Source organism: Triticum urartu, chromosome 5A (genome assembly GCF_056163025.1).
Source record: "Triticum urartu cultivar PI428250 chromosome 5A, HENAU_Tu73, whole genome shotgun sequence".
Lineage (NCBI taxonomy): Eukaryota > Viridiplantae > Streptophyta > Magnoliopsida > Poales > Poaceae > Triticum > Triticum urartu.
The window spans coordinates 428109534-428135074 of NC_141877.1; the positions used below are offsets into that span (position 1 = coordinate 428109534).

The following is a 25541-nucleotide window of genomic DNA, read 5'->3' on the forward strand; positions in this document are numbered from 1 at the left end:
CGGCCCCCGGAGCTGGCTCGTGCCACGTGGTTGCCCTTTAGCACCGGTTCGTGCTGAACCGGTACTAAAGGGGGGAAGCCTTTAGTGCCGAAATGTTAGTGCCGGTTCCGAAACCGGCACTAAAGGGCCTTACGAACCGGTGCTATTGCCCCGTTCTGCACTAGTGGGGTCTTGTCCAGCAGGAACGGCTACCGCGGCGCTAGCTCTCTCTTGCACGGCATGAGCAACCGGTGCTGCTTCAGCACCCGGTCCGTCTTTCGCGCTTCGCGTAGACACACACCGTTGGGGACGCTCCCAGTCCCAGGTCCTGATGTCCCGTAGTGCAGCGTCCAACGGCGATCGCGTCGACCGACGGGTCGTCCTTCGTGGCTGACGCCGGCTTAGAACACGCGGTCGACCAAAAACGACACTTCTTGCTTGCAGAAGATTAGGCCTGGTGGAAGGCGACATGAGGCCGGGGAGCGATCTGCAGCAGGAACACGGCCACGGACGTTGCGCACGCGATTGATGATGGCTGCCTGGATTTCAAGAGGATGACCCCGCCGGCCTCGACCAGAACACACAAGAGTATTACTAATAGAGCCCTTAAACCCTTAAAAATAACTGTTTTTTTATAGTTTTCATCGGAAAAAAACGTAGACTAGAATCCTTTAACCTTCAAATCCTCAATTTTTTTTAAAAGTCCAACCCTTAAACTCTCTCCTAATCCTTAAAAGTAAGAGTTGGGAAGCAAAACTTACCCCAACCCTCATTTGGCGGTTATACTCGCGCGAGAGAAAAAAATCCTCTCAACTCCCGCGTCCACGCCCGCGACCGCCGCTGCTAGTCGGCCCCATTGTCGGCGGCCGTCCCGTCGACCTCCCACGCGCAACGGCAACGTTGTTTATGAGAAATATTCCATTATAAGGGTTGGGTTTGAGGGTTTTAATCTTTGCCCCTGTTTTTCAACCCATAAAAATGTATAAAAAGATCATTTTTAAATATTTAAAACGTTAATAAGGGTTTGAGAGTTCTACTAGTAATGTTCTAACGCTAAGAGAAACCATCAACGCAAACCGTGATGGATGAAGTGAAACAGCAGGGAAGGCCCATATTTATAGGAGATCCGTTAGAGTAGAAAACCAAATCGAACACATCAGCCTGGCCGCGAAACGACCAGAACAGCCGATCTAAGCGGCAACCGCCTATATGTCAACAGCCCACGTGTACTGAATCGAAGCCCAACTGTAATCAGTTGTTGTCGTGGCAGCCTTCCAGTAGAACAGCGGAGCACACGGGAAAAAGGAGCCGATCTGCCGACGCAAACGCGCGGCACGCAGCCACACGCATGCATGCAGGAGAAAGAAATTGAGGAGGAAAAAAAAATAAAAAAAGCGGCAGTCAACGGACGGGCATGCACGGCCAACTGAATGACCACAAAACACTGGTATACACACATGCAGCCCAATAGGAACGGGAGGATCGGGCGGACATGCACATCAAACTGAAAACCTGCTAGAGACACCCAATAACGTACCTGCTCATATCCCCCAGTAAATAACGTGTCACTACCTCATTGGCCAGTTTTCACTGTGAGAAAAAGTCGAAAAATACAGGAAAAAAGAAACCTGGCCAGGTTTAGTATATTTACTAGTTGATACCCTCGCGGCGGCACGCCGCGCCTTACTTATTGGCGGTGATATATGTTGTTGTATAGTAAGTAAATATTCTTATGTTGATGATTTTTTTTTTTGAAAAAGAGATTGGCACGTTTAGTTCGGCATTCATTTTTTATGGGATGGTGATCAAAGGAAGGGAGAAAATATTGGTTGGCTATTTTGATCAATGAGATAAATGGAATTTTCTATAGTTTTGGCTCTCTTCCCTTTAAACTTGGTCGGAGTGTATGCATGTTATATGAGACATATGTGGATCGAGTCCTTATACATGAGGTTTGATGTGTGGATCAAGCTCAAAACATGTGTTATCGATGCACACGTGTTACATATTCATGTGAAGGATGATGATATGATTTGTGTAGCTTGTGGTACAATGGGTTCTTTTTTATAGATATTGTTCGATCTCGAATGTTCTAGCCTAAGGGAGATGGTGCTAAAATAGGGATTCGTTGTGTCTGCGGCATTGCATTGTTTCTGTATATTGTTTTTTATGTAGACTAAAATAATAATGACCTTGGAGCTATACGGATGCTATGTGGACTTGAGGAAATAGAGTGCAATACATAAAGGAAAAAGGAAGATTTTATTTCTTATGGCGATAGAGTAGATGTTCTACAGTGTTCTGGTTTTCCCTCCGTGATAATGTAGTAAATAACTTGACCGAATTATTGAACTTGGTTGCGTGCTGGTGTTGGGCCAGTATATGGATTGTATGATCATTGGTAGCCGGGTGTTCCGAGCACATGTGATACAATCTAATATGTCGTTTGGGTACAGGTGATATAGTCAAATCTTTATTGGGTTACATTGCATCACCTTGGGCAGTATATAAGTCAGGAATTTGAGAACATGTCAAGTTTATTTATTGATGTCATTGCGCCCTTGTGTATTTAGTAGGAGGTCGATGAGTTTAAATAAGGTTAGCTACACGCTGCTTGTGAAGTGTGCAGAACGGTATCTTTTGTGAAAACATGGATTGACAACAATCGTGGGAGTTCCACGTGATGAGGAATGAAGATGTGGAACTTGCATGATAAAAAATATTGCCCAGATCTAAATGACATACATGTACATGAGAGTAGAGGGATGTACAACATAACCGATAAGAATAACAGACTGAAAAACCTTAACAAACTGACTGGCTAACAGTACGGTCAGTGTTACAACATGAAGGATCACTCCCATATTGTGCAGAAGTGTACACAAAAAGCATAGTATATGTTCCTAAGAATATGAACATTCATGAGAAAGTAAGAAATTTGCATACATTAGGAACTCGTTTCAGCATGAAATAGTTCATGTGTCGTCATATTTTCTCAGTAACAATTGCAGAGCATGATAAGAAGGATAGAACAATACTAATAGTTTCATTAGGCGGTTAACTACACAAATCATTGTCACCTTTTCTGCCTTATGATTCTCCGGAGAAATATCCTCCTCAAAGGGCTGTGAGGAAAAGGCATCCTAGGAAATATAGAATTTGGGAAATTCGTTACAAATCCTACGGCCACATCCAATAAAAACTGAAAATTCGAATACGCAAACACTGGAGATAATGGATCCTTTACTGGATAGGTTCGAAATTATTGCTGGACAAATATTTTCTAATGTACATTCAGGTCAAAAATTGAAGAAAATAATGACATGGAATGTGGACCCACTTCTTTTGATAGCCTCGTACATGAGCCTGGTGCAACATTTATGGAAACAAAGATGGTAGTGGCAAACCATACAATATTGCAAATCTGTTCAACAATTCCTCAAATGCACACATGCAAAGAAAACAACAGATGACCATCAATGCCAAGTTAGGAAATGTGTGTCAAGCATCAATAATTAGGGTGAATGAGCAGAAGCTTGCCTTGTTTCAAAAGAAGACACAAAATAATGATACAGAAGGGCGATGAACATCCATAAAGGTTTTAGGAGTGAGAATGACATCATTTACAAAATCTTACATCCAAATAAAACTATATTGATAATCATGCCTAAAAGGTTAGGCAAAATCTGGTTTTTTCTACTCTTAAGTTATTTTTTGGAAAAAAAGGAAAATAGCTGCAACCAAACGTCATTGAACTGATGGAGTGACATATGAGAACACCCCTCCCAACAGAACATTCTTACAAAGAGGATGTTCATTTTTCAGACTTTCTTGCAGAGCCCGTGTAAGCTCCCCATCTTCTAAATGATCATCAATACCTGGTTCATAAAAAAATGAGATAACATTAAAATGGTGCTTTCTATCAACTCTTCATTTTTTACAGCCTCCTTAACCTACAACTACTATTCCAAGATAGGCAATTTAATGACTCATACAACCAGACAATGGAATATAAATTTGAGAGTATCAGAACTGGTTTAGATTGGATAATACAAACCTAGTGTTTCCCTTCATTTGATCTTTATCTGTAAAGAATAGTACAATAGTGCGATCAACAGTGAAATAATTAAACAAAGCAACATCCGGTGACTTATATAAAAAAAATACAATATGGCGCCTAATATTCAGGAACCATCATGAGTTTGCTTCTGATACGAAACAAAGAGCTATATATTCGAGTTACTAAGAAATTCAGTAGTGCATCTACACCATCCGTATACGGATCCAGTATGAGACCATCACCTAGCTACTACACGCATGCATCAAGCCCACACATCACACATGCAGCAGCAGCTAGCTCGTAAGCCCTGCACGCACGCGACGCAATAGCCCGCGCATGCAAGAAGCACGCCGCACACAGCGAATGCGCGGCAGCAGGGCGCACGGCAAGAGAGCGAGGAGAAGACAGTCGTGCGCTCACCGTCGTGCAGTTCAAGTGGAGGCGAATCGACAGGAAGCTGAAGAACCCTTTGTGAGGGTTTCCGCGCTGATATACCGGAGGCAACTGATCCTCACGGCGACCTCACGGGCCGGAAACGGCGGGGTGCCGAAGATAGGCGCAAGGTCGAAACGACGGCTGCGAGCTCGAGATGCATGCAGGCTGGGTGAGCTCGCGGCCGGAGTTCTGCATCGCGGACAGACACGACCTCGGCTCTCCTGCATGCGCCATCGTCTCTATACTCTCCTCTCCACGCCATGTCTGCGGTTGCCGCCGACACCGCGACATGCAGGAGCTTCTCGAGTCTCGACTCTCCACTCGAGTCCTTCTGCGGACAACCAGAGCTCCTCCACCACGCAGGCCATGGCGGCGAGCCGCCCATCCACGGCATGTCCTCAGAAAGTACCTATCCAACCTCCCTCCCTCAAATCGCTGCCGTCGCCCTCTAGCCATCGCCTTCGTCACACAAACCACCGCCGTCCTGTGAGGCTGCGCGTCGTCCATTATCGCGTCCAATGCACGCCAGCAAGCAAGCCGGTTTCCTCCGCCGTGGATGTTCGCGCCTGAGAGTGAGAGGGCCTGCTGCTCCTCAAGGCGGCGGCACTGGAGACTGGACGCAACCTCGCATGTATCAGTGATGAGCTCGGTGGATGAACCGACCGAGGAGGCGAGGACAAAGGAGGACGACGTCCACGGCAAATTGTTCATGCGGTCCCGTGAGCTACGCACCTTGGTAGGCCGCATGTGCGTGCATCTCCTGTCGCCGGCTGAAGGTGGAGGTCATAGCTTGCATGACCACGAAGCCGGCCACCACCGTGGCCCGCGCTCGGAATCCACCCCGCCATCAAAGCCTAGGGCCGCTGCCGACCGGCTCCACGGGCTGAAGCTGCGACCGATCCTCACCAGGCCCGACCGGTGGCGCAAAGAAGGTTGACTGGGAGGAGGAGGCCAAGAGCAGCTGCAGGGCATCGCCGACGGACAGGACGTGACGGCGACGGCTACTACATGTGAACCCGAGCGGCTGGTTGAAGGGAAGAAGGCCAGCATAGGAGCAGCCTCCAATGGCGACCACCATGCTACAGAGGGGGACTTCCTGGAGAGCATGGCAGAGATAGTCACGGCCAGGACGACGTCTGAGCGTCGTAGCGGGGCCTCGAGGAGCTTCTCGCGTGTTACCTCGTCGTCAACGCCACTAAGCACCACCGCGCCATCGTCACCGACTTCCGGCGGGCCTGGCTCGACGGCACGACCAAGATATGCTGCCACCGAACTCTGGTTGCTTGTCCTCCACCCTGCCCATCCTGCTGTCGCTCTCCACAAATCGGTGCTGATAGAAGTGGTGGAGAATAGACAAAGATAGAGATACAACTGCGTCAGTGGGGATGCGGCGAATGCCCTTCATCGAAGGCAGGGGGCTCTTTATACGCGTATAAAGGCGGTGGAGGATCTGGCGGGAACCTTCTTCCCAGGGCCTTCGAGAGGGCACGATCGAGGGCGGCAAGGCGGCGCTGCATTGGGAATCGAGAGTTGGAGAGAAAAGCGATGGAGAGAACCGACACGTATACCTATCAGGAAGCCTCCACACAACTTATGCTGTCAAAATTAAAAGATGGATATCTCAACTGAGGACACGTACGTAAAACAACAACCGCATGCGAACAAAAGCCAGCAAATCGCAAGAGCCGGGTCTAGCACATGCAGATTTTTTCCAACCAACAGACGTGGTCAAATCAAACTCGTACAAACTGACACAGCAAAAGGAATGTTGTATACCTCCCTACTGAATCGCCAGATGCACCCGAACGCGTACAAGCCCAGATCCCCCGCTAATTGGCGTGTCATCACACCATTGGTCAGGTAAAAAGTTAAAAAAACCAGATAAAAGAAACCTGGTCAGATTTAGTATATTAAGAATTATGATTTTGTACAACTAGTTGCCGATGCAACCCATATTCTCTCCTCCTTTTATATTTTTCTTGAATTTCTAAATAATGTGAAATAACTCAAGGTTGTTAGTAGTGCTATGTAATACACATTGTAAAGCTTCATCCAATAATATAACCATTTGTGACCCAGACAAAAATGGTAAGATCCAAATTAATAGTGCTTAGTTAAATAGCATGTTCTCACAAAAAAAAGGAAGTTACATAGCACGTAGTAGATGGTATAATTTTTTTCTCTTTTGTAAAGGTCATGATATTATATTTTGTTACGAGTTTGCATATGCACATGCACATTATATAGCATGACTTGCATCAATGAATTACATTCAAATGTCATGCAATATAAATCTCTACAGAAATCCAAAACACAGAAATACTCTAAAACTTCCGTTTAGATATATCACACAGGAAAAACACAAGAATTCTATGCTCCCTCCATTCCATATTAATTGCCGTTGATTAAGTACGGAGGGAGTACAAAAGAAGCAGAAAACATGAGGTAAGACCATATGTTTGTCCTCCTCCAATATTCCCATGGATTGCCCAATTCCATAGGAATTTCATAGTAATCTTGATGAGTGTCAGCCCACTGTTCCAAGCACAAACAGCAGCATAGGAATTTCATAGTAATGTTGATGCCCATGTGTTTATGTAGTGCACAAACAGATTAAATGGATTATTGGTTGCAGAATGCCGTTTCTATTTCTATCAGGATGGACGATGGATTTTCAGTCATGTGCAGAGTTACGGCGAGAGAAACCCGTCTAGCAGAGATTAATAGTAAAAAGTTTCCGTCATCGACATGCACAGTGTTTGCATGACATCCAGTAGGCCTCTAAGCTATAGAGCCTATTAGTTTCTTACTGAGAAACTGGCCAGCTCCTTCATCAGGAATAATCCCCAGAACAACACTCTAGTGATGATTACTAATGGAGCTCATACAGTTGCCACTTCTGATGTCAACTAAAATTAGTAATGGCATCAGAGCTGCACGAGCTAGCAATGCTAACTGAATCAGTAGTAATACCCTAGTAGAGTACTGTCCAGTTTTTAAGCCGATAGTACTGACATGACGAACTTGCTTCCCTGAAGTAGCGTCGCGGCATCTGCAGACCATTCACCGATCACCACGTACGCTTGCACTTGCTGCAACGATGGTTGCCCTTCGCCATCTCAGAGCCGCAGAGGTAGCAGAAGTGGTGGCCGCACCTGCAAATCCAAGGAAACAAGAACATCTCGTCATGGACGTGAAAATAATTGCTGGTGTGCAGCAGATCCAGCTAGTGAAAGCTAACACAGCGCTCACCTGCAGACAATGTACACGCAGCCTTCCACCCTCTCGACGTACATCTTGCACTTGCCGCACCTCCGCCACTTGCTCTCCTGCGCGACCTTCCTCAGCAGCAGGTCCTCCCGCCCGCGCTCGTCCTTGCCGAGCCGCTGGAACTCGGCGCAATCGACGCCGTCGTGCCACGGCACCTTGCACTGCGCGCAGAACATGCGGGAGCAGTGTGGGCACTCCACGTCCCTTATCGCCGCGTCCCCGTCCTGGTGGTCGTCGACCAGCAGCGTCGAGCAGTCGTTGAAGGGGCAGTAGAACTTGATCCCCTCGAGCGCCATGTCACAGAGCGCCGCGCCCCACCGCTGGAACAGCGGCGTCGGGATCACGTCCCGGCACGCCTCCGGCTGCAGCGTGCCGTCCTTGCAGCCCGGGTCGGGGCACCTGACGGGCAGCACGTTCTCTTCCACCTTCGCCGCAATGTACTGCCTCACGCAGCTGACACAGAACGCGTGCGTGCACCCGTCGACCGGGAAGCATTCTATGGCAGGCACTTCCTCCATGCAGATGGTGCAGTAGAAGTCGTTGGCAATTGCTGTGCCGCTGGAACATTGGCCGAACTCTTGCAGCACGTCGTTGCACGGTTGCTTGCCTTTGTCTATTATTGCTCTGATCGATGATGAGCTGCCCGTATCACCATCATCGTCGATATCGATCACTTGTGGCGTGTCTGGCTTCAACAAAGAATCACAAGAAGTAATCGGACACTTGGGCATCTGGGTGGCCATTGTCTCGGTTGTGTATCTGGCGAAGCAGGTGATGCAGATGATATGATCGCAGTTTTCAGGTTTCCACGATGCTTCCAGTGATACTGTCATCAACCTCCAAACTGCACACATCATCGTGCCACTGCCGGAACATTGCCCGAATTCTTCCAGCCCATTATAGGGATGTTCCTTCCCTTTGCCATCATCGATCTCTTTGATTGCGATCAGGCTGCCATCATCGTCTACTTCCATAAGTTCATGTATCTCTGGATCGACATGATATTTGCAAGAAGCAACCGGGCACTTTGGCATCTCTGTGGCCACTGTCTCTGTTGTGTATTTGGCGAAGCAGTCAATACAGATGACATGATCACAATTCTCAGGTTTCCATGATGCTTCCAGTGATACTGTCATCAGTCTGCAAACCGCACATGCCATCGTCGCGGACTGAGATGAGAGTCGGAGGACCTCTTCAAGCTGCTCAGCTTCGGCTGCAGCAAAATCATCATCCATCCTGCAGGAGCTCATTGAGATTCGTAGTGACTTGGTGTTCAAATGAATAAGAAAAGCGGGCTAACAGCAAAATATCAAACATCCAACATTGTTGTTAAGCTTGTGATATGCAATGAAGATGAAAACACATCCATATTCTTATTACCACTACAGATTGAGGAGCATCAGTAGCAATCAAGTAACTCATATCATCAGCTATCCATCATGATATTATTAATCAAATGAATATGAAATACGTGAGATAGAACATTCAACAAAAGAGTAAACTCCATCATGGGCCGTGCATTCATTACGAATGATAAACATATATAAAAGCTTACTACAATACATTGCACAAGATTTTATAGCTAAATCTCGATTTCAATCTAGCCGAACCATATTGCCGTTGGATATTTCGGTTGCTGATTAGGTATTGTTAAATGTGATGATACCCATAACTTTGGGTTAACCATGACATTTTTAGAAAACAGAAGTGATTGGATTACCCAAACTTCCAAATATGCTCGCTCTAAGCAATGTAGACTAACACAACCGGGCATGCAGACTAACCCCTCGCAAGCATATCATCGGACTTTTGGTGTGCACACGATGGCTCCTACGTTGAATATGCCTCTACACTTGATAAAGCCTATTATTATCTTGTAAATTTGGGTTGATGGTGGTTTTCAATCTCGCTCTTTCATCGAGGACCCACCAGACGATCTTCGGCTTTAAAACTCTACTACCTTACAGATTTGGGTTGGTGATGGTGGTGGTGAGTTCACTGCCCCACTCTATCCCAATCTCGCTCATTCATATACGACCCGCAGATGCTCTTCGGTTTTTTTAATAAAAAAATCACAAGCAAAAGAATCACAGGTCGGAGGCACTACGATAGTACCTTTGGAGAGACTTGACCACATTGCGCGAGATTTTAGAAGAGATCCACACCTCAATTTTGGTTAAACCATATATCCTCCCATTTCTCGTCGCTAGACGGTGTGAAATTTGGCTACACGCTGGCATTTGTTATGAAATTACGGGTAAAGTCCACGGAAATACCCCTCGTTCAAATGTATAGGATCTACACCACTACTGGGAAATTACGTGTAAAGTCCTGCGACACAACTGGGTCTGCAATGCAGACTGACCCCTTGCAAGCATATCGCCGGACATGTGGCGTGCACGCACCGACCGCAAACGAAGAGCACGCCCTAAACGTGGCACAATGGCCAGCGCCGACCGCATTTCGACAATCTTGGGAGTGGAACCGCAGACAAATCCAGGAGTGCAGAGGGTAGGGATGGATGCTACCTGTGGCCGGCCGGCGACCGACCTTGCGCTTCAGGCGTGGGAGCCGGAAAGCGCCGGTGCGTGCTCCTGCCGAGTGGCCGCGACGGCGGGAAGACGAGCTAGCGGGCCGGCCAGCTGAGGTCCCTAAGGGGCGCGTCGGCCGCGATCGGTCGGAGAATGTAGGCACCAGCTAGAGCTAGGGCCGGCGGCGGGAGGAGGAAGGGGAGGAGAGGCGTCGGGCGCGCGGTGGGTGTCGTGTCGAGGAAGAAGCGTGGCGATTGTGACGAGGCGGCTTGAAGCGGACGCGTTGGTTCGCTCGCCTCGTCGGAACTCGAGCCGCCTCCTTGTGTTGGGTCTTGGGCGAGCCGCGACCCCGTGCTTGACCGGCCGAGTCAAAGACGCGTCTGACTCGTGTCGTTTCAAGTGTCCTTCGTCAGCAGCACTGAGGCTGGCAGTAACTTAGACCAGTCTAGTCTAAGTTACTACCTTCATAATGCAAAGTAATATAAAAGTAATATTATAGATAACTTCATTTATTAGTTTCTAGACTCATTTTGTCTTGCAAAACACTATGTTATAGTAATATATTATGTTACTACTTCTCAAATTACTTGTCACATAAGCAGAATTTTCTCGAAGTGTGCTATGTTACTAGCTAGTCCCTCCTTCCATCTATATAGGGCCTAATGCATTTTTTGAGGTTAACTTTGACCAAATGTTAGAGCAATAATATATGACATGCAACTTATACAAAGCATATCGTCAAATTCATACGTGAAAGGAGCTTTCAATGATATAATTTTCACATTATACACGTCATGTACTATTATTCTTGTCAATAGTCAAAGGCGTTCTTGAAAGTTACTTCCACTATGACTAGCCTGAGAAAGCAACCGGCCGAGAGCCTGCTGTCCTCTCTGCACTTGTCTCTGAACAGGCTCCGTAGAAAATCATAAATGTAAAATCTTACAAAATCTAAGTATTTTTCAAATCTGAGGATGTACCAATGGTTGATAGGATGATCTTATATTGTATATAGCGGAAATATCTTCTTTGATTTGGGTGAAGAAATTAATTACAGACGTGGAGTTTCTGCTCCCGGGCGCATATGGATCCGGATGAACAGTATAAAAAGGAAAGGAATAGTACTCTCTTCGATCCAGATTAATAGTCGCAGCTCTCTGAAGTTGCGCAAGTAAAATTTTCAGAATATTATGAACATTGGAGATGGGTGCACAGCCGCATAATGTAGTAGTAATCTGACATAAATTATGCCTCTAATAACGCGGCCAATAAATGGTTTGGTGTTATTTTTCAGTTGAATAATGATTTGGTGTTGATGCAAGCAAGTAATGTTGCAATCATCTTTGACGGGCACCGAAGTCACAGGGTCAGAATAACTGACCGATCTTCAGCGGAGCCCAGAGCACACGCGTCCTTGCCGCTGGATCCGGCCCGCTCAACCCCCGCCGCCGCCGTCGCGTCCGGCATGCCCGAGCTCGCAGCCGGCGATCCGCGCAACGGAGGAGCCGGCGGCGGTGGCTCCTTGTGCACGACGAGCTGGTGGTGCTGCTGCTGCAGAGCTGCGACGCGCTGACGCGGGTGGGACGTGCCCCCGAAGCAGCGCGAGAGGCGGCGGAGCATGGACGGAGGAGCGTGGCGGTTCGGTCGCGCAACAGGAGGCCCAGCTTTCCGTAACCCTTGGGATCTTCCCGTCTCGTATTAAACGTGGCAACGGTTCGTCCCTAGATCCCCGTAACCCCAAGCGGTACCCGGAGATTTGCGCCCTGATCCTGATCGATCAAAAGGACTCGACGCCCCCGCCGCCGCACGCCGCCGCCCCGATCGATCGCGCCGCCGCCCGCGCCAGGGAGAGGTGCTCATCGCGCATTCCGCGCCCGCTCGCCTCGCCCCCTCTGTCTGGTTCGTCTGTGCTTCCTCGGCCCCTCCTTAGCCCCCCTGCAGCTCAGGCCTGCTTCCCTCGCGGACGAAAGGTATGGGACCCGAAATCTACACGTCGTGAACCCTAAACCCTAGAAGTTTGAGCTGTGTGGGGTCGGTCGCGGTCGTTTACGGACGGATTGTGCTTGCATAGAATGCCTACCTTTGTTTGGGCATGTTGAATTGGGATGAAATTGGTTTGGGCACCCTATTTCCTTTGCCTTGAGTTTTTTTTTGGGGGGGTCAAATTTGCAGCCCTTGTTGGTTGTATTATGTATACCAGGAAGATTAGGAATCTGACCCCTTCAAGAGAAAAAAAAAGATTAGAGGAATCTGAAGGTAGCACTGTTTTTCAGTGACCTCACAATTTCTGGAATAATTCTTCAAGATGCAAATCTCAGTCTGTGCCCTGTATTTGTCACCTATGCGTTTGTAGATGGGCATAGGATGATTAGAAAGGAAAAACATTATGCTGTTTTGGGCTACTGCATTGGATGCTTTGTATGTCTGGTGATCTAGTCTAGAATCAGAAAATGAGGGTACATGTACCTATCACCTAGGCCCCAGTTGTGGAGTGGGGTAGTAAGGGCATTGGCTATTTAAATGATGAATTTTAAGAGAATGATACAACTTGCCCTTTTCTCCAATATTTGAGAGAACCATCTTTGCTCCACCTCCGGTACAACATAAATGACACTAGTATTGAGGAGCTAGTTGTCATGTTCTTAACCGATAAGCATAATAATATCACTCTGAAAGTGAGTGTCTGTTTTGTTTTGCCTCTTTCGATGAGTTTACTGCCATGACTTGAAACTTTTTTTAAGTGGTCTTCTTGAATGGAAAATTGAGTGCTCATAATCCTGATTTTTTACTTGCACATTTTGATATTTATAATTGGACTAGAATAGAAAGGTTGTGTGCTATGTTCCCAAAAAGGGATTATACCCACATAATAGAGCCCATGACTCCCCTGTTTGGCAACCAGAGATAAGCACACACCACAGAGAAGTAGGCAACCCTTACATGCTAATTCTAAATGTTTAAATTGTAAATTGTGTTATTTGGATTCGAATTGGACAGAAACAATAGTGAAAATTTGGAGTGTGCTATCCGTGCTTGCATTTTTGCACCCACTCTGCAGAGTATCGTGTATGCTTGGAACTAACAGAATCATACGATGAACTTTCGCAGGCTGATCTGAGTTGGATCATCCTCGGCACTCAACTTCTCTTCAGCAATGGTGTTCTGTGCTCACTGTCAGGATGACTGCCCGTATATACAGGACCCTGACAACGGGATCACGTGAGACCTTCATTTCCTGCTCTTGCACTATTCTTCTAATAATTGCATGCAAAATGCCAAAACCAGTGGGTTACTGTTATAACTTGGCTGTTTTTATCTACTCCTTCCGTTCCAAATCGTAAGGCATGTGACACAAAATCGATATCATTGAACTCATAGTAAGAAATACTATCTCCGTCTCAAAATATAAGGCGTTTAGTTTAGCCTACAAAAACGTCTTATATTTTGAGACAGAGGTAGTTCATACATATGATTGCGATTCTGGCCGGAGGAAGTATTATTTTTTTCTCAATTGATTCCTGTGAACACAGCTTAAACATTTTTTCATCTTGTTCTTATGCTCTTTGCCATGTTGGTTGTCAGATGTTGTGGAATGTGCGGGAAGGTTTTTGATGAGCACATTTTTGAGGTTGGGCCTACTTTTGTCAAGAACTCCTCGGGACAGGTTGGTCTTGGTGCCGCGCTTTATTTATACTAGAAAGAGCCCGTGTGTTGCAACGGTAGAAAAAAATACCACACATCCCTAACACAATAACCATGACTGAAGACCCCAATAGGACCATGTGCATCCCATTTGTGTTGTTCCTTACTCTCCTTCCCACCCTTCTAGGCGGTGGCCTCAGTGCTCACGCAATCATAACGTGTTTGAATTTGGCCAATTCTAAGGTCTCTCTCCCTCTTTGCATAAGATGAGAAATTTGTTTTTTTTCACCTGGAGGTTTTGCCAAGGCGTGCATGCATGGTTATGGATGATTTTTTTCGTCTCCAAACTGATTTTGCTGAGTTGTTGATTTCCAATCCGGATCTATACCGAAAGAAAGACAGATCATGCGCTATTGATTAAGGTTGCACCCTCAATAGTATTTTTAAAATGTTTAACAGGTAAAACAATATCATATTCAGATTCTACACATTTTTCTAATCAATTTCCATATATAACATTTCAAAATTGGAGTTAGGGTTTAAAAGATATGGATATTTTTTTAAAAGCATTTGAATCTGCCCAAAAATAATAGATGGACTGTGGGTTGATTAACCAAAAGATCAGGGTTTTTTTTGAAAAAAGTGAACCATTTTTCTCCCTTAAAATAGGACCCTGGGTGAATTAACCAAAAGATCAGGGGTTTCTGAAAAAAAGGGCGAATCGTTTTTTCTCACTTAAAATAGGACTGTGCGTTGATTTCGAAGAACAGGGTGTTTTCTGCAAAAATCACGATGGATGGCAGAAGCATTCCTCCCTTTATTAGTAGGTTATTATTATTATTATTATTATTATTATTATTATTATTATTATTATTATTATTATTTATATTTGGTTTCTTTATTTGGATTTGTAACTGTTGGTTGATTTGTTTTGAATGTGAATAGAGCGAAATAGCTGGAAAAATAATTGAAGGCGTTGGGAGTGGCTGTTCGATATCCCGTGAAAGAACTGAAGCAAAAGGCATCTCTTCATTGCATTTCTTATATCTTATCTCATTATGCACACTTAGGATTTATGATGTGCTTTATTTCACCAGGGAGAGATGAGATTTGGCAGATTGTCCATGGCTTGCATGTGAGCGGTGGAGATGATATCATTTGCACTGCTCATAACTTTTATAAAGTATGAATCTTTGTTATCACACAAAACATTGTCCTTCCAAAAATGGCAGGGTATTTTCCAATGCTGATATTTATTCATTTAAATGTAGCTAGCTCTTGATAATGACTTTACTAAGGGACGTCGAACAAGTCACGTTGCAGCCGCTTGTCTTTACATTGCCTGCCGGTAAGCTATCACCTAATTACTCCCTTGCTTTATTGAAAACATAGTTAAAAAACGCTAGGCGTTAATTGTGCATTTTGTCACCGCCTTGCGCTTTTCCGACCAAAGCGCACGGTTATGCGCCAGGCGTGCCTTTTTTTAACTATGTTGAAACCGTTCCTATCCATTGGGCTTATTTCTTGTTCAAACATGACCTTCTCCCTTTGCACTTATGGGTGGGCCTTTTAGTATTCTGTGTTGTATTTGTTAGGATATGGCCTCTGCTGGGGTTCATTTATGTCTGCTTTGTTTGATGCCAGAATTTGGCTTGGCAATGCTTGGGTAAGCCCCAAAAAATTGCTACCAAATTGCCTTGCCAACCTTGAAAAAGTTGCTCTTGCCAAATATTGGCTTTCAAACGAAGGATGCCTTTAAGTTCGTAGTGAAAACCTGCAGAAGTGTGCCTTTATAGTAGTTTTCAAAATGTAATAGAATGCCATATTGTGCCTTGGACTTGTGAGGTTCATCAAAGAGCGATAAATAAAACCAAAATGGCAAGACTTCAAGTGTGTAAACTACAAGACTTCTAAGCTTCTCCAGAAATATGCATGCAAAATTCTGCTAGGTTCACACACTATTTTCTTCTAAAGTTTAGGAATGACCAACTATTGTTTCTAGTTTGTTACGTTACAAACTGCAATTTCAAGGCAACTCTCATCCATACTGGTTAAGCCATTTTTGACTTTGACCATCATTATCTAAGATGGTAGGTATCTACCCTATCCACATGAAACTGTTTCCAATAGATTCATCAGGAAATGCACTTTTGTAGTACTCCCTCCGTCCCAAAATAAGTGCCTCAAGCTTAGTACAACTTTGTATTAGTGTTAGTACAAAGTTGAGACACTTATTTTGAGACGGAGGGAGTATATGCTTTATATGATTCTAATTAACATTTTTTGTGATAGAAATTAGCAGTCAAAGTGGTGCTTTGGACTTAGGTCAAGTCCAATAGAAGGCACACTACATGCTTATGTTTCAGTGTTTATTGCTGTCCTAAAAATAATCAATTTTTCTGCTTTCTTCTGTTTTTTCCTTTCTCTGAAATCTGTTGTCCTTTTATGCTTGTGTTGGTGTTTCCCTGTACATTGATTGTCCTTTTGGTATCATCAAGGAAGTGTGCATATTTTAAATACTTGTTTTTTCAGGCGAGGTGAAAAACCTTATCTTCTTATTGATTTCTCAGACCATTTGCAAATAAGTGTGTAAGTACTCGCACTCTCATGCCCTCTATCTTGCACCCCTCATTGAAAGGGCTCATCTTAATTTATGTTTCAGTTATGTCCTAGGTGGTGTTTTTCTGCAGCTTTGCCAGGTTTTGTTACTCGGAGAACACCCAATTGTTCAAAAGCTTGTAGATCCTAGCCTTTTCATTCATCGTTTTACTGAACGTAAGTTGACGTACATGTGCATTCTTATATAATATACGCAATGCTTCTAGCTACATACAAGATACTTATTTACATCAAGGATTGTCAGAGCATTCACAATTCTTCACGTTCCTTTTCTGTTTCTGTTGTGATAAGGTAGTTCTTTGTGGGTTATGCCAGGATGGTTGACCCTTACCTTTCGTTGTATGAGATTTCAGACATGTTTGGATATCGAGACTGGACTTTCAGCTCCCGGGTGCAGGGGCACCCTCATGAACAGTAAATTCAGAACAATATGAAAAAAAAACTGAAACTTTGGGGGATCAAATATGATCAAACTTCAACATTCATACAAAGTTCTAGCATAAAGAAACATTCGTGGAGCCCTCACAAAAAAAATCAAAATCAGTGTTCAAAGTTATGTGTACTTTTGAGCAGTAATTTTTTTTTGTGAGAGTTCCTCGAGTGTTGTTTCTGGCTGAAAAATCGCAAGAACATCAAAAGTTTGATCATATTTGATCCCTCAAAATTCCACATTTTTACGATTTTCTTTTCATATCGTTTTGAAGTTACTGTTCATGAGGGTGCTCCTGCACCCGGGAGCTGTAAGCCCAGATGCTCCAGATGGATCTACTTTTTTTTTGCAGGGTCCAGATGGATCTACTTACACAAGAGTTGTATCCAGAACGTCTTTCCTTTGTAGTTTTGTACTACTCCCTCCGTCCGGAAATACTTGTCATCAAAATGGATAAAACGGGATGTATCTAGACGTATTTTAGTTCTAGATACATCCTTTTTTCTCCATTTTGATGACAAGTATTTTCGGACGGAGGGAGTAGCTATAAAGTAGTGGTGATCTAAAACGTCTTATATTAGTTTACAGAGGGAGTAGTATTTATTGTGCATATGCAGCACTATTGAGAGCCTATGGTGCGTCCTATCCATTTGCTACTTCATGTGCAACCAGCGAGCATGGGACCACAAATAGCGCAGAAATTTCTGAAACATATTTACAGCATTGACAATACATGTCATCTAAGGAACAAATTGTCTTTTTTTATTTCTCAAATGTTCCTTGAATTTTGCATCAGAAATTTTGAGATCTTGTTTACTTGGTAGGTGCATCTTTTGTTAATGTGTCAAAATGTATCCCAGTTTTTTGTGACGTTGTGGTGTTGGTAGCATTGAAAGGTAGGAAGCACCAGATGTGTGTAATGTAGGTTCAAATATGAAATGGCACTAATTATGTTTTATCTTTTTCAGGCTGCTGTTGTGCATGTCTGTGAGGCAACACTATTTAAGCGCTTGGTAGAGTTTGAAAATACAGATTCTGGTAGCTTAACGGTATGTATGTGCTCCCCATGAATAGCCAAATGTGGGTTGGCTATTATCAAATGACTCGCATTTTTCTAAAATATAATCATTCTCATCAGTAATTACTTACATCCTATATAAACTCACTGTTTAGAAAGTACTAAGACAAGAAGTTGTCTAACCTAGGCTACATTAAAGTAAACATAGGCTAATCCCTACAAATACAGAAACAAGCAGAACAAGAACTTAGATATCTCTTACACTACTTCAGATCGGCACCGCACTAATCGGCACTTAAATCCCTCTGCTGATGGGTAGGGGCGTAGGGCACCTGTCAGTGACCAAACTTCGGTTGTGTGTCCATCCAAGCACTCCACCCGTCAGTGGACTCAGTCACCAAACTTCGGTTGTGGTCCATCCAAGCACTCCTCCACCCGTCAGTAAAGTGTGAGTTCCATTGACGGGCACTCCAAGTTTGCCCATCGGTGGTGACTTCACCAGTGAACATGCCTGCCCGTCATGGTGTGTTTACCAAAAGTTTTTCAGGATTTTTTTAAATTTATTATTACACATATTTCATATACAATTGTATTCCACATACACTACAACACACGTTCCATATAGATACATATACATTGCACAATTGATCACTACAACAAACATTGCATATTGATTCATCTTAGGAAACAATTCTTAAAAAGAAAAGGTGTACCCAGTGCTGAAAGCTCCCACACAAGATGGGGTTTGGGGAAATGAATTTCTAGACAGCCTTACATAGGTTCCATCAATACATTTCATATGTTCATCAGTACTGATCAGAACTGCCCTTCTAAGAAACAATTCTTACATATGTTCATCAATACATTTCATTCCTTACACTGTGATATTCCAAAAACATCCCTTCCAGGAGCGAAATAAATGAGTACAACCCCAGCAGCTTATAGGTGTGTGCTTAATCGTAGAACTTAGGAAAGAATGGAGCGGGACAATGAGATGTGCTCAAGCGCATCGATCTCGTCGACAAAGATATACTTGATTGCATCTCCCCTCCGTTGTTCTCTAAGTTCCATAGCAAGGCAAGCACCCGTTTTACCATCCTGCAGTCTTGAAAAATCATGCACTAATCTACCTTCATCTAGCTATCCTACAGATCATACTGATCTATCTAGCTAGGTTATCGTATTTTTGACTTGCTCATCATCACTTGGTGCCTACCAAAAGATATTTTTTACAAGTTATTAGTTACTATGAAACACTAGAAATGCCTCAACTCGATGGCAGCCAACCACATATGCCTTGGCTTGATGGCTCGGACCCACAATAGAGCTACGTCTTGATGACTGGCACAACAAAGCTGAAACAAGGACAAGGCTAGGTGAGCCAGCTCGATTATGAAGGCTTCGCTGGAGGCGCATTGGAATCCGGTGGGCACCGTCATTGCCTTGGCCTTATGGGTGCCGGCACCATGGCCACCCACGTGGCGAATTGAGAGGGATAGACCGGAGCACCGCTGGATCCTGCAGAGGAGGGTTGATGATGCCATGGCCACCCACGTGTTGCGGCTTGGAGAGGACGGGACCGTCGCACCGCCATATCCTGCGTAGTTGGCAAAGGCAAGGATGAAGGCTGTCGCCATGCCTCCGGATCCGGCGTAGCCGAGGATGAGGTGGAGGTGGGCGGGGGGGGGGGGGGGGGGGGCAAGTTTTTGTAGAGGCGAGGGGTGAGGTATGTAGGCTTTTTTGGCCATCAAAAAAAGGAACATGAGCTTTTTGGGCCTTTTCAGTGACGGGTGACACCCTAGCGACTTTCCTTTCAGTGGAAATTTGTCGCCTGCTGACGAGATGATATCACTGACAGGCACACATGCTTGTCCATCAGTGATGATGGGAGAATCACTGACAGGCAGGCATGTTGTACTCATCAGCGAAGACATGCTGCCAGTAGTGTTGTCGACCAGAGTTGCTGGTCCGCATACTACTGACAGGCACTTTCTGCGCTCGTCAATGGAGATTTCACAATGTTGCGGTGGGCAGTCAGTATGGACGCTGCACGACCATCAGCAATGCACCTCATCTGACAGGAACAGATCGCCTGCCAGTGACCCTTTTTCTATTAACGTTATTTTAGTTTGTTGTGTCATTATTGTGTAATGTTAGTTGATGACCGAGAGACATGAAAATTTCAGGTGACTGAAAATTAGTGAGTGTTATTTTATTTGTTGGCACACCATAATGGCCAGCGGTGCAATATTGTTTGATTGTTCTATTTGGGGAAAGTCACTCAGGCCTTCCATTCTCAAACATACTCAAATTGAGTAACTAAACTATCATCCAGCTGTCATTGAATCGAAGTCATGTGTTTACTTCCTTTCATCTTTTCAGATAGCCAGTTTATATTAGGTAATATTCCTATTTATCTTCTAGACCATTTGTCATTCCCTCTCATTTCTGCGTGCTTCTATCATATCTACTACAAACATATAATTACCTGTCATGACCTCTATGCAGATGATAGCATGCCAACATAAATGTGATGCTTTGTGAACATACCCTCTGTTCGACACCGATACCTGTCAAATCCCATAGCTGATGAATATCTTTCTGTCGCCTATATATCTTTCCCTGTCACAAAGGACACTTTTCTGGGACAAACCAAGTACTTATTTGTCCTGCTGATCGTGGGCGGATTGATGACACTGATCTCCAAGCAGGGGCGGAGCTTTGTTGGGGCTAAACCGGGCCATGGCCCGCCCAGGTTTCTGTGGTTTTTATACCTATATAATGCTATACTTTCTAGCCCATTCAGTTCAGTCCACCACATCCAGGAGTCCAGGCGTGACGATTGATCAAAGCGTCCAATGTCGCTCGAGTGTACAGCATGCGCAAGTAGGAGCAGCAACCGCCAGCCGGCATCTCACGCAAGCGTCTGACAGCCACGACGCACAACTAAAATAGCACAACTTCCTCGCTCCTAATCACACGCGGCACCACTGGTGACTTTGCCGTCCGCCGCCTCCGCCTATGCTGCGCCGCCAGGGCGCTGCTAAAGGCACGTGGCACGACCCACGCGGCACCTCTGCTGACTTTGCCATCCGCCGCCTCCGCCTATGCTGCACCGCCACGGCGCCGCCCTCCTCGGCCCTTCGTGCGACCTCATTGTGGCACCATCCCCTCTTCTTTCTGGGCTCCGGCCTCCGCACTAGCGAGTCCTGGCCTCGGCCATTAGGATCCCGCCAAGGTCTGCTGATGACGCTCAATATGTTCACCCCTCGATGACGGCGTTTCTGTTATCCATTAGTTGAATTGAGCATAATTAATGCATTTTATTAGCAAGTCATATGTGAAAATTTGGAAATAGAAGATAAATAGTTATTCTTCCTTTGTGAATCAGCGGGTGTTGGTACCTAAAGCTTAATGTTCTTTTGTTAAGCGCACTTGAGTTTATGAAGTTCATTGAAACAAGCTTGCCTGACAAGGTAAAAGATGATTATCTTGCCAGTAACTGTTTGTTAAAAATTCAGTGAAAATAAAAATGACTAAGTAGTGACTAATGCCTAAATTTTTTGCGTTGTTCTTTAGCCTGGCCCGCCCAACTTTTTCTTTGAAGCTCCGCCACTGTCTCCAAGGCCATTCTGTTTACGATAGACTGCGAATGCCATTGCCCATCAGGATTAGATATTGGAGGGGCTTCAACATTTAAATCATCAACTGCATTTATAGCTCATACACTAATTTTATGTACAACCTTTTTTTTTGTGAGAACTTAATTTATAGTATACCATCACTTCTAATTTGTATCTTCATGCCCCCATGGTAGATTGAGGATTTTTTGGCAAAGGCTGATGAAGAGACGGTTCCAAATTGTCCAGCCAAGTATGGAGAAGTCCTTTGTGAGCACAAGGGTGCTGAGTATTTTTCTCATGGACTTTGCGAGGAATGCCACTACAATGTAACTCACATTTACTCTGTTTGTAATGCCTTGGTTTTTATGCTTCATTCACCACTGACATGACTTGATTGGTCAGTTCACTGAGCTGTCAGGTGGACTGGAGGGTGGTGCTGACCCTCCAGCTTTTCAGCGAGCTGAAAAAAAAAGACATGATGCTGCTAAAAGAGCTAAGGATTCTTCTGTACTCGACGCAACATTATGTGAGTTACATAGTTCTGATGTTGAGCATAACATCATGAGCCCTGGGAAGGTAGTAGTTTCTGAACATACTTAAACCCATGCTTCTTACCCTATTAATCTGAGAAACTATCTTTTTCAACTGTAATTATCAACTAAGAAATCCCACTCTTATTATCGACTATTTTTAAATTATTGTCATCATTCACCCAAAGCTATTTGAAGATTCTTTTTCATCAGTTGACTGCACATACCCCTCACAAATACATTTTTATTACTTTTGATGTCTATTAATTACATTGATGACTTGTTTTCCTTTTTGTTACAAGAAACATTCAAGTTTCATCTTTACATCTAGATTATATTCCTGAACTGTAGCTTGGAGCTTGAGAGTGAGGTTTCTAAGTAATCTCAGAGTTTTCCTTGCTATCTCACAAAACTCTTTGCTGACAAGCATCTCAAATCATCTAGTGCTGAAACAGCTTAAAAAAATAAGGGCAGCCCGGTGCATGTAGCTCCTGCTTGCGCAGGGTCCGACCGACCCGTGACCGCATGGTCACAAGGCAGCAGCTTTACCACTGCACCAAGGCTCCCCTTGTAACTGCTTCTCTTTATTTATACATTTGTACTCTACCTTTTGTTGTGCTCAAAGGGTGTCGCAGGATGGGAAAAATATATAGCCATTACATCCAAACCTGGAATTTACCAGACTAGCGGTCTTGTTGGTGCAATCTTTTAATGGAATATTTGAACCGGCATAATCTATTTTTATTGCTCAACTTTGGCATTTGTTGTATTGCGCTAACATCATGTACTCCCTCCCTTCCATAATCTAGTGCGTATAGGTTTTTTCAAAAGTCAAACATTACAAACTTTGACCATGTTTTATAGACAAAAATATGAACATTTAAAATACCAAATGCATATCATTGAAACATCATCAGTTATATTTCCATGTTGTATATGTTTGGAATTGTATATATAAATTGTTTTCCTGTAAACTCGGTCAAAGTTTGCTAGTTTGACTTTTCAGAAAATCTATACGCACTACATTTTGGAACGGAGGGAGTATAAGATATCTCTTTAATACATCTGCACTAGGTCTAGTTGTTTCCCTTATAGTTGATTCAGTGTGCTTGATGTGCGTTTGTACGTCTAGTGACTCAGTTTGACTTCTTTGAACAGAACTGTGTAGGCAAATCTTCGACAGGTAGTTCCAGTCAAACTGCAAATGATTTTGAAGCTCCCATCAATCCTGAAGTGGAAGGTTTGTTGGTTCCTGTAATATGATAGTGCTCTGCAACAATAATGTCCTTTCCCCTTTTTGGTTTGTACTGCCAAGCTGATGGCTAATCAACTTGCTGATGTTATGTTGCACCCTTAGGTGAAAATGGTAAAGCTGATTCTGATCCTGGAAATCTTTCTGATATTGATGATGTGGAGGTATTTTTTATCCATGAGATGTTTCTGATATTGTTAGAGCCTGAGATATGACTGTTCATTCTGATTTCCTGTAATTATATTTGGCAAAATTGCAGGTTGACGGGTATCTTCACAATGAGGAAGAAACACAGAACAAAAAGATTATCTGGGAGGAAATGAACAAAGAATACCTAGAGGTAGTTATCATAATGGGGCAGTTTCTTGTCCTGACAACAGGGTGTAAATATATGCTGACCTCTTTTACAGGAACAAGCTGCAAAGGAAGCTTTAGCGGCTGAATTGGCAGCGAGAGGTATATCTGTTGGAGAGGGACGACCGAAGGTATGAAATGTTTCTAGTGTAGCCCAAGCGTCCTGTGTACACATCTTTACTATTTTCGGTACAGTTCATGATTAGCCAGGGATGTCTTTTTAAATGTAGAAACGGAAACGTAAGGAGGACAAGAACTCCACACCTGCTGAAACACCAGCAGAAGCAACATGCAACATGTTGAAACGGAAGGTACTGGACCTTTTGTACAGCAATAGACATCCAAAATATATGTCATGTGACTATTATAGTTACACGTTAAACTTTGCGTGCAGACGAACTAGTAGCATTTAACGTGTGACATTGCTCCTTCTGCAGGGACTTGGGTCAAAAATCAATGTTGAAGCCATTAGTGGATTGTACAACGTATGTTTTTGCCTTTTATGTTCACTGGAGCTTGGATTTCTGTATCATAAAATTCATGCAATGTTCTTTTGTAAATGCTCCAACATCAAAATAAATATCTTGTTTAGTTGTTATATTTGCTGTCATTCAAATGCTTACTGAGATTCTGCGTGCAGACTGAAGATGAAGTTAGCAAAGCAAATGGCAAAGATGACCTACACTTTGACGAGGAATATGAACACAATGTCGGTTATGGTGAAACATTTGATGCTAGTTATGACTATGGTCACGATGCTGATTACAACTACGAAGGCTACATTGATGAGGGTGGTGGCGGAGGCTATGATGATTGTCATGACGCTGATTACTAGTAGCAGTTTTCTGCAGAGTGGCAACCTGACCAAGATCTGTTCCGACTACCAAGGCGAACTGAAAATCTTATTCTACCTATACCAAGGACTTAAGTTATAGTAGATGCATAAACTGACACCGAATCTAGATTTGTGGACCACAGTAAGACTGCTCTCTTAGAAAAAGTTTCCGGTGCAAAGTTCTAAAAAGATGAGTAATCCACAATAAGACTGAAGAGACCAATTCCTTTCCCCGGGACCAATTTCTTTGTATCTTTTAAAACATCATCTGAAATAACAGTTACATCATTTATGAGCATGAGTGCAATTTCATTGAAAGGCTCCTCAAACCAATCGAAAGTCAAAGAAAATCTAGCCAATCTAGCAAGCTCATGAGCAAACTTATTAGCTCAGAGAGTATATTACAATGTTTGAACCTAGAGATAGGAAAATCACAAACAATATAATAGCAATTGTTGAAAACTGTCGCTGCCGCTCCTGCATGTTGACCTCCATTCCTAGTGGTGTCAATGACATCCAAATTGTCATAGTTAAGAAGTTGATTATAACCTGCCCTTTGGGAAGGGGTAATCCTAATTTGGGAGCCTCTCACCCCGTCAATTTTGCAATTCCCCATAGCAATGATTTTTTCCCCCGTTAGTACCGCCCCGTTGTGTTCAAAAGATGCATCAACATTAAGTTTTACAAAAACCAATGGATTGGTGGATCAACCCTTCCTTTTTCATTGTAGCCTATGGAGAGGAAGCAGTGAGAGCACGAATCTATCTGAAAAGCATCTTGAACAATCTCCTCATGAACTAGTTTATGCCTTTCCCACCATAAATACCAAGTAGTAATGGTGATTATTTCGTGGGGATTTTGAATACCCATAACAGACAACTCCTGGTCTCACAAAAGCAAGAACTCTAGAACCACCTCATCAGTACGATCGTTTTCACGTGTTCAATAATATCATTCATCCTA

The 25541-nt window shown here is 44.0% G+C and overlaps 2 protein-coding genes and 1 long non-coding RNA gene across 4 annotated transcripts; 1 reads left to right on the forward strand and 2 right to left on the reverse strand.

Moving 5' to 3' along the window:
* Nucleotides 1-2683: 2683 nt before the first annotated feature.
* On the reverse strand, nt 2684-5963 carry LOC147971756 (uncharacterized). Its single transcript, XR_015604813.1, has 3 exons — nt 4460-5963; nt 4037-4064; nt 2684-3857 (listed from the first exon to the last, which is right to left on the reverse strand). It is a non-coding gene; the product is annotated as an uncharacterized LOC147971756 (long non-coding RNA).
* Nucleotides 5964-6776: 813 nt separating this feature from the next.
* LOC125556121 (uncharacterized) lies at nt 6777-11895 on the reverse strand. 2 transcript variants are annotated; one of them, XM_087526313.1, is made up of 3 exons: nt 11657-11895; nt 7727-8980; nt 6777-7629 (listed from the first exon to the last, which is right to left on the reverse strand). In XM_087526313.1, the coding sequence occupies exons 1-3, from the start codon at nt 11893-11895 to the stop codon at nt 7545-7547; spliced, it is 1578 nt and encodes a 525-aa protein (XP_087382439.1). In that variant the 3' UTR covers nt 6777-7544. The 2 variants fall into 2 exon arrangements, with proteins under 2 accessions (XP_087382439.1, XP_048574865.2); XM_048718908.2 differs by lacking the exon at nt 11657-11895 and adding an exon at nt 10273-10590 and having other exon boundaries at nt 6792-7629.
* Nucleotides 11896-12111: 216 nt separating this feature from the next.
* Nucleotides 12112-24874, forward strand: LOC125556122 (transcription factor IIIB 60 kDa subunit-like). Its single transcript, XM_087524103.1, has 19 exons — nt 12112-12245; nt 13384-13494; nt 13858-13939; nt 14863-14938; nt 15015-15100; nt 15189-15265; nt 16450-16506; nt 16580-16708; nt 16852-16950; nt 17892-18015; nt 21802-21933; nt 22010-22183; nt 23296-23377; nt 23495-23553; nt 23649-23729; nt 23800-23874; nt 23974-24054; nt 24181-24228; nt 24384-24874. Exons 2-19 carry the CDS (start codon nt 13430-13432, stop codon nt 24576-24578), a joined length of 1722 nt encoding a protein of 573 aa, XP_087380229.1. The 5' UTR covers nt 12112-12245; nt 13384-13429; the 3' UTR covers nt 24579-24874.
* Nucleotides 24875-25541: the final 667 nt, after the last annotated feature.

Coding starts and splice junctions, on each gene's coding strand:
- LOC125556121 (XM_087526313.1), bottom strand. CDS start 11,895: ATGCTCCGCCGCCTCTCGCGCTGCTTCGGGGGCACGTCCCACCCGCGT. Junction 8,981..11,656: donor CTGGGCTCCGCTGAAGATCG/GTCAGTTATTCT, acceptor GAGCTCCTGCAG/GATGGATGATGATTTTGCTG. Junction 7,630..7,726: donor TGCGTGTACATTGTCTGCAG/GTGAGCGCTGTG, acceptor TTGGATTTGCAG/GTGCGGCCACCACTTCTGCT.
- LOC125556122 (XM_087524103.1), top strand. CDS start 13,430: ATGGTGTTCTGTGCTCACTGTCAGGATGACTGCCCGTATATACAGGAC. Junction 15,101..15,188: donor CTGCTCATAACTTTTATAAA/GTATGAATCTTT, acceptor ATTTAAATGTAG/CTAGCTCTTGATAATGACTT. Junction 23,730..23,799: donor TGAACAAAGAATACCTAGAG/GTAGTTATCATA, acceptor CCTCTTTTACAG/GAACAAGCTGCAAAGGAAGC.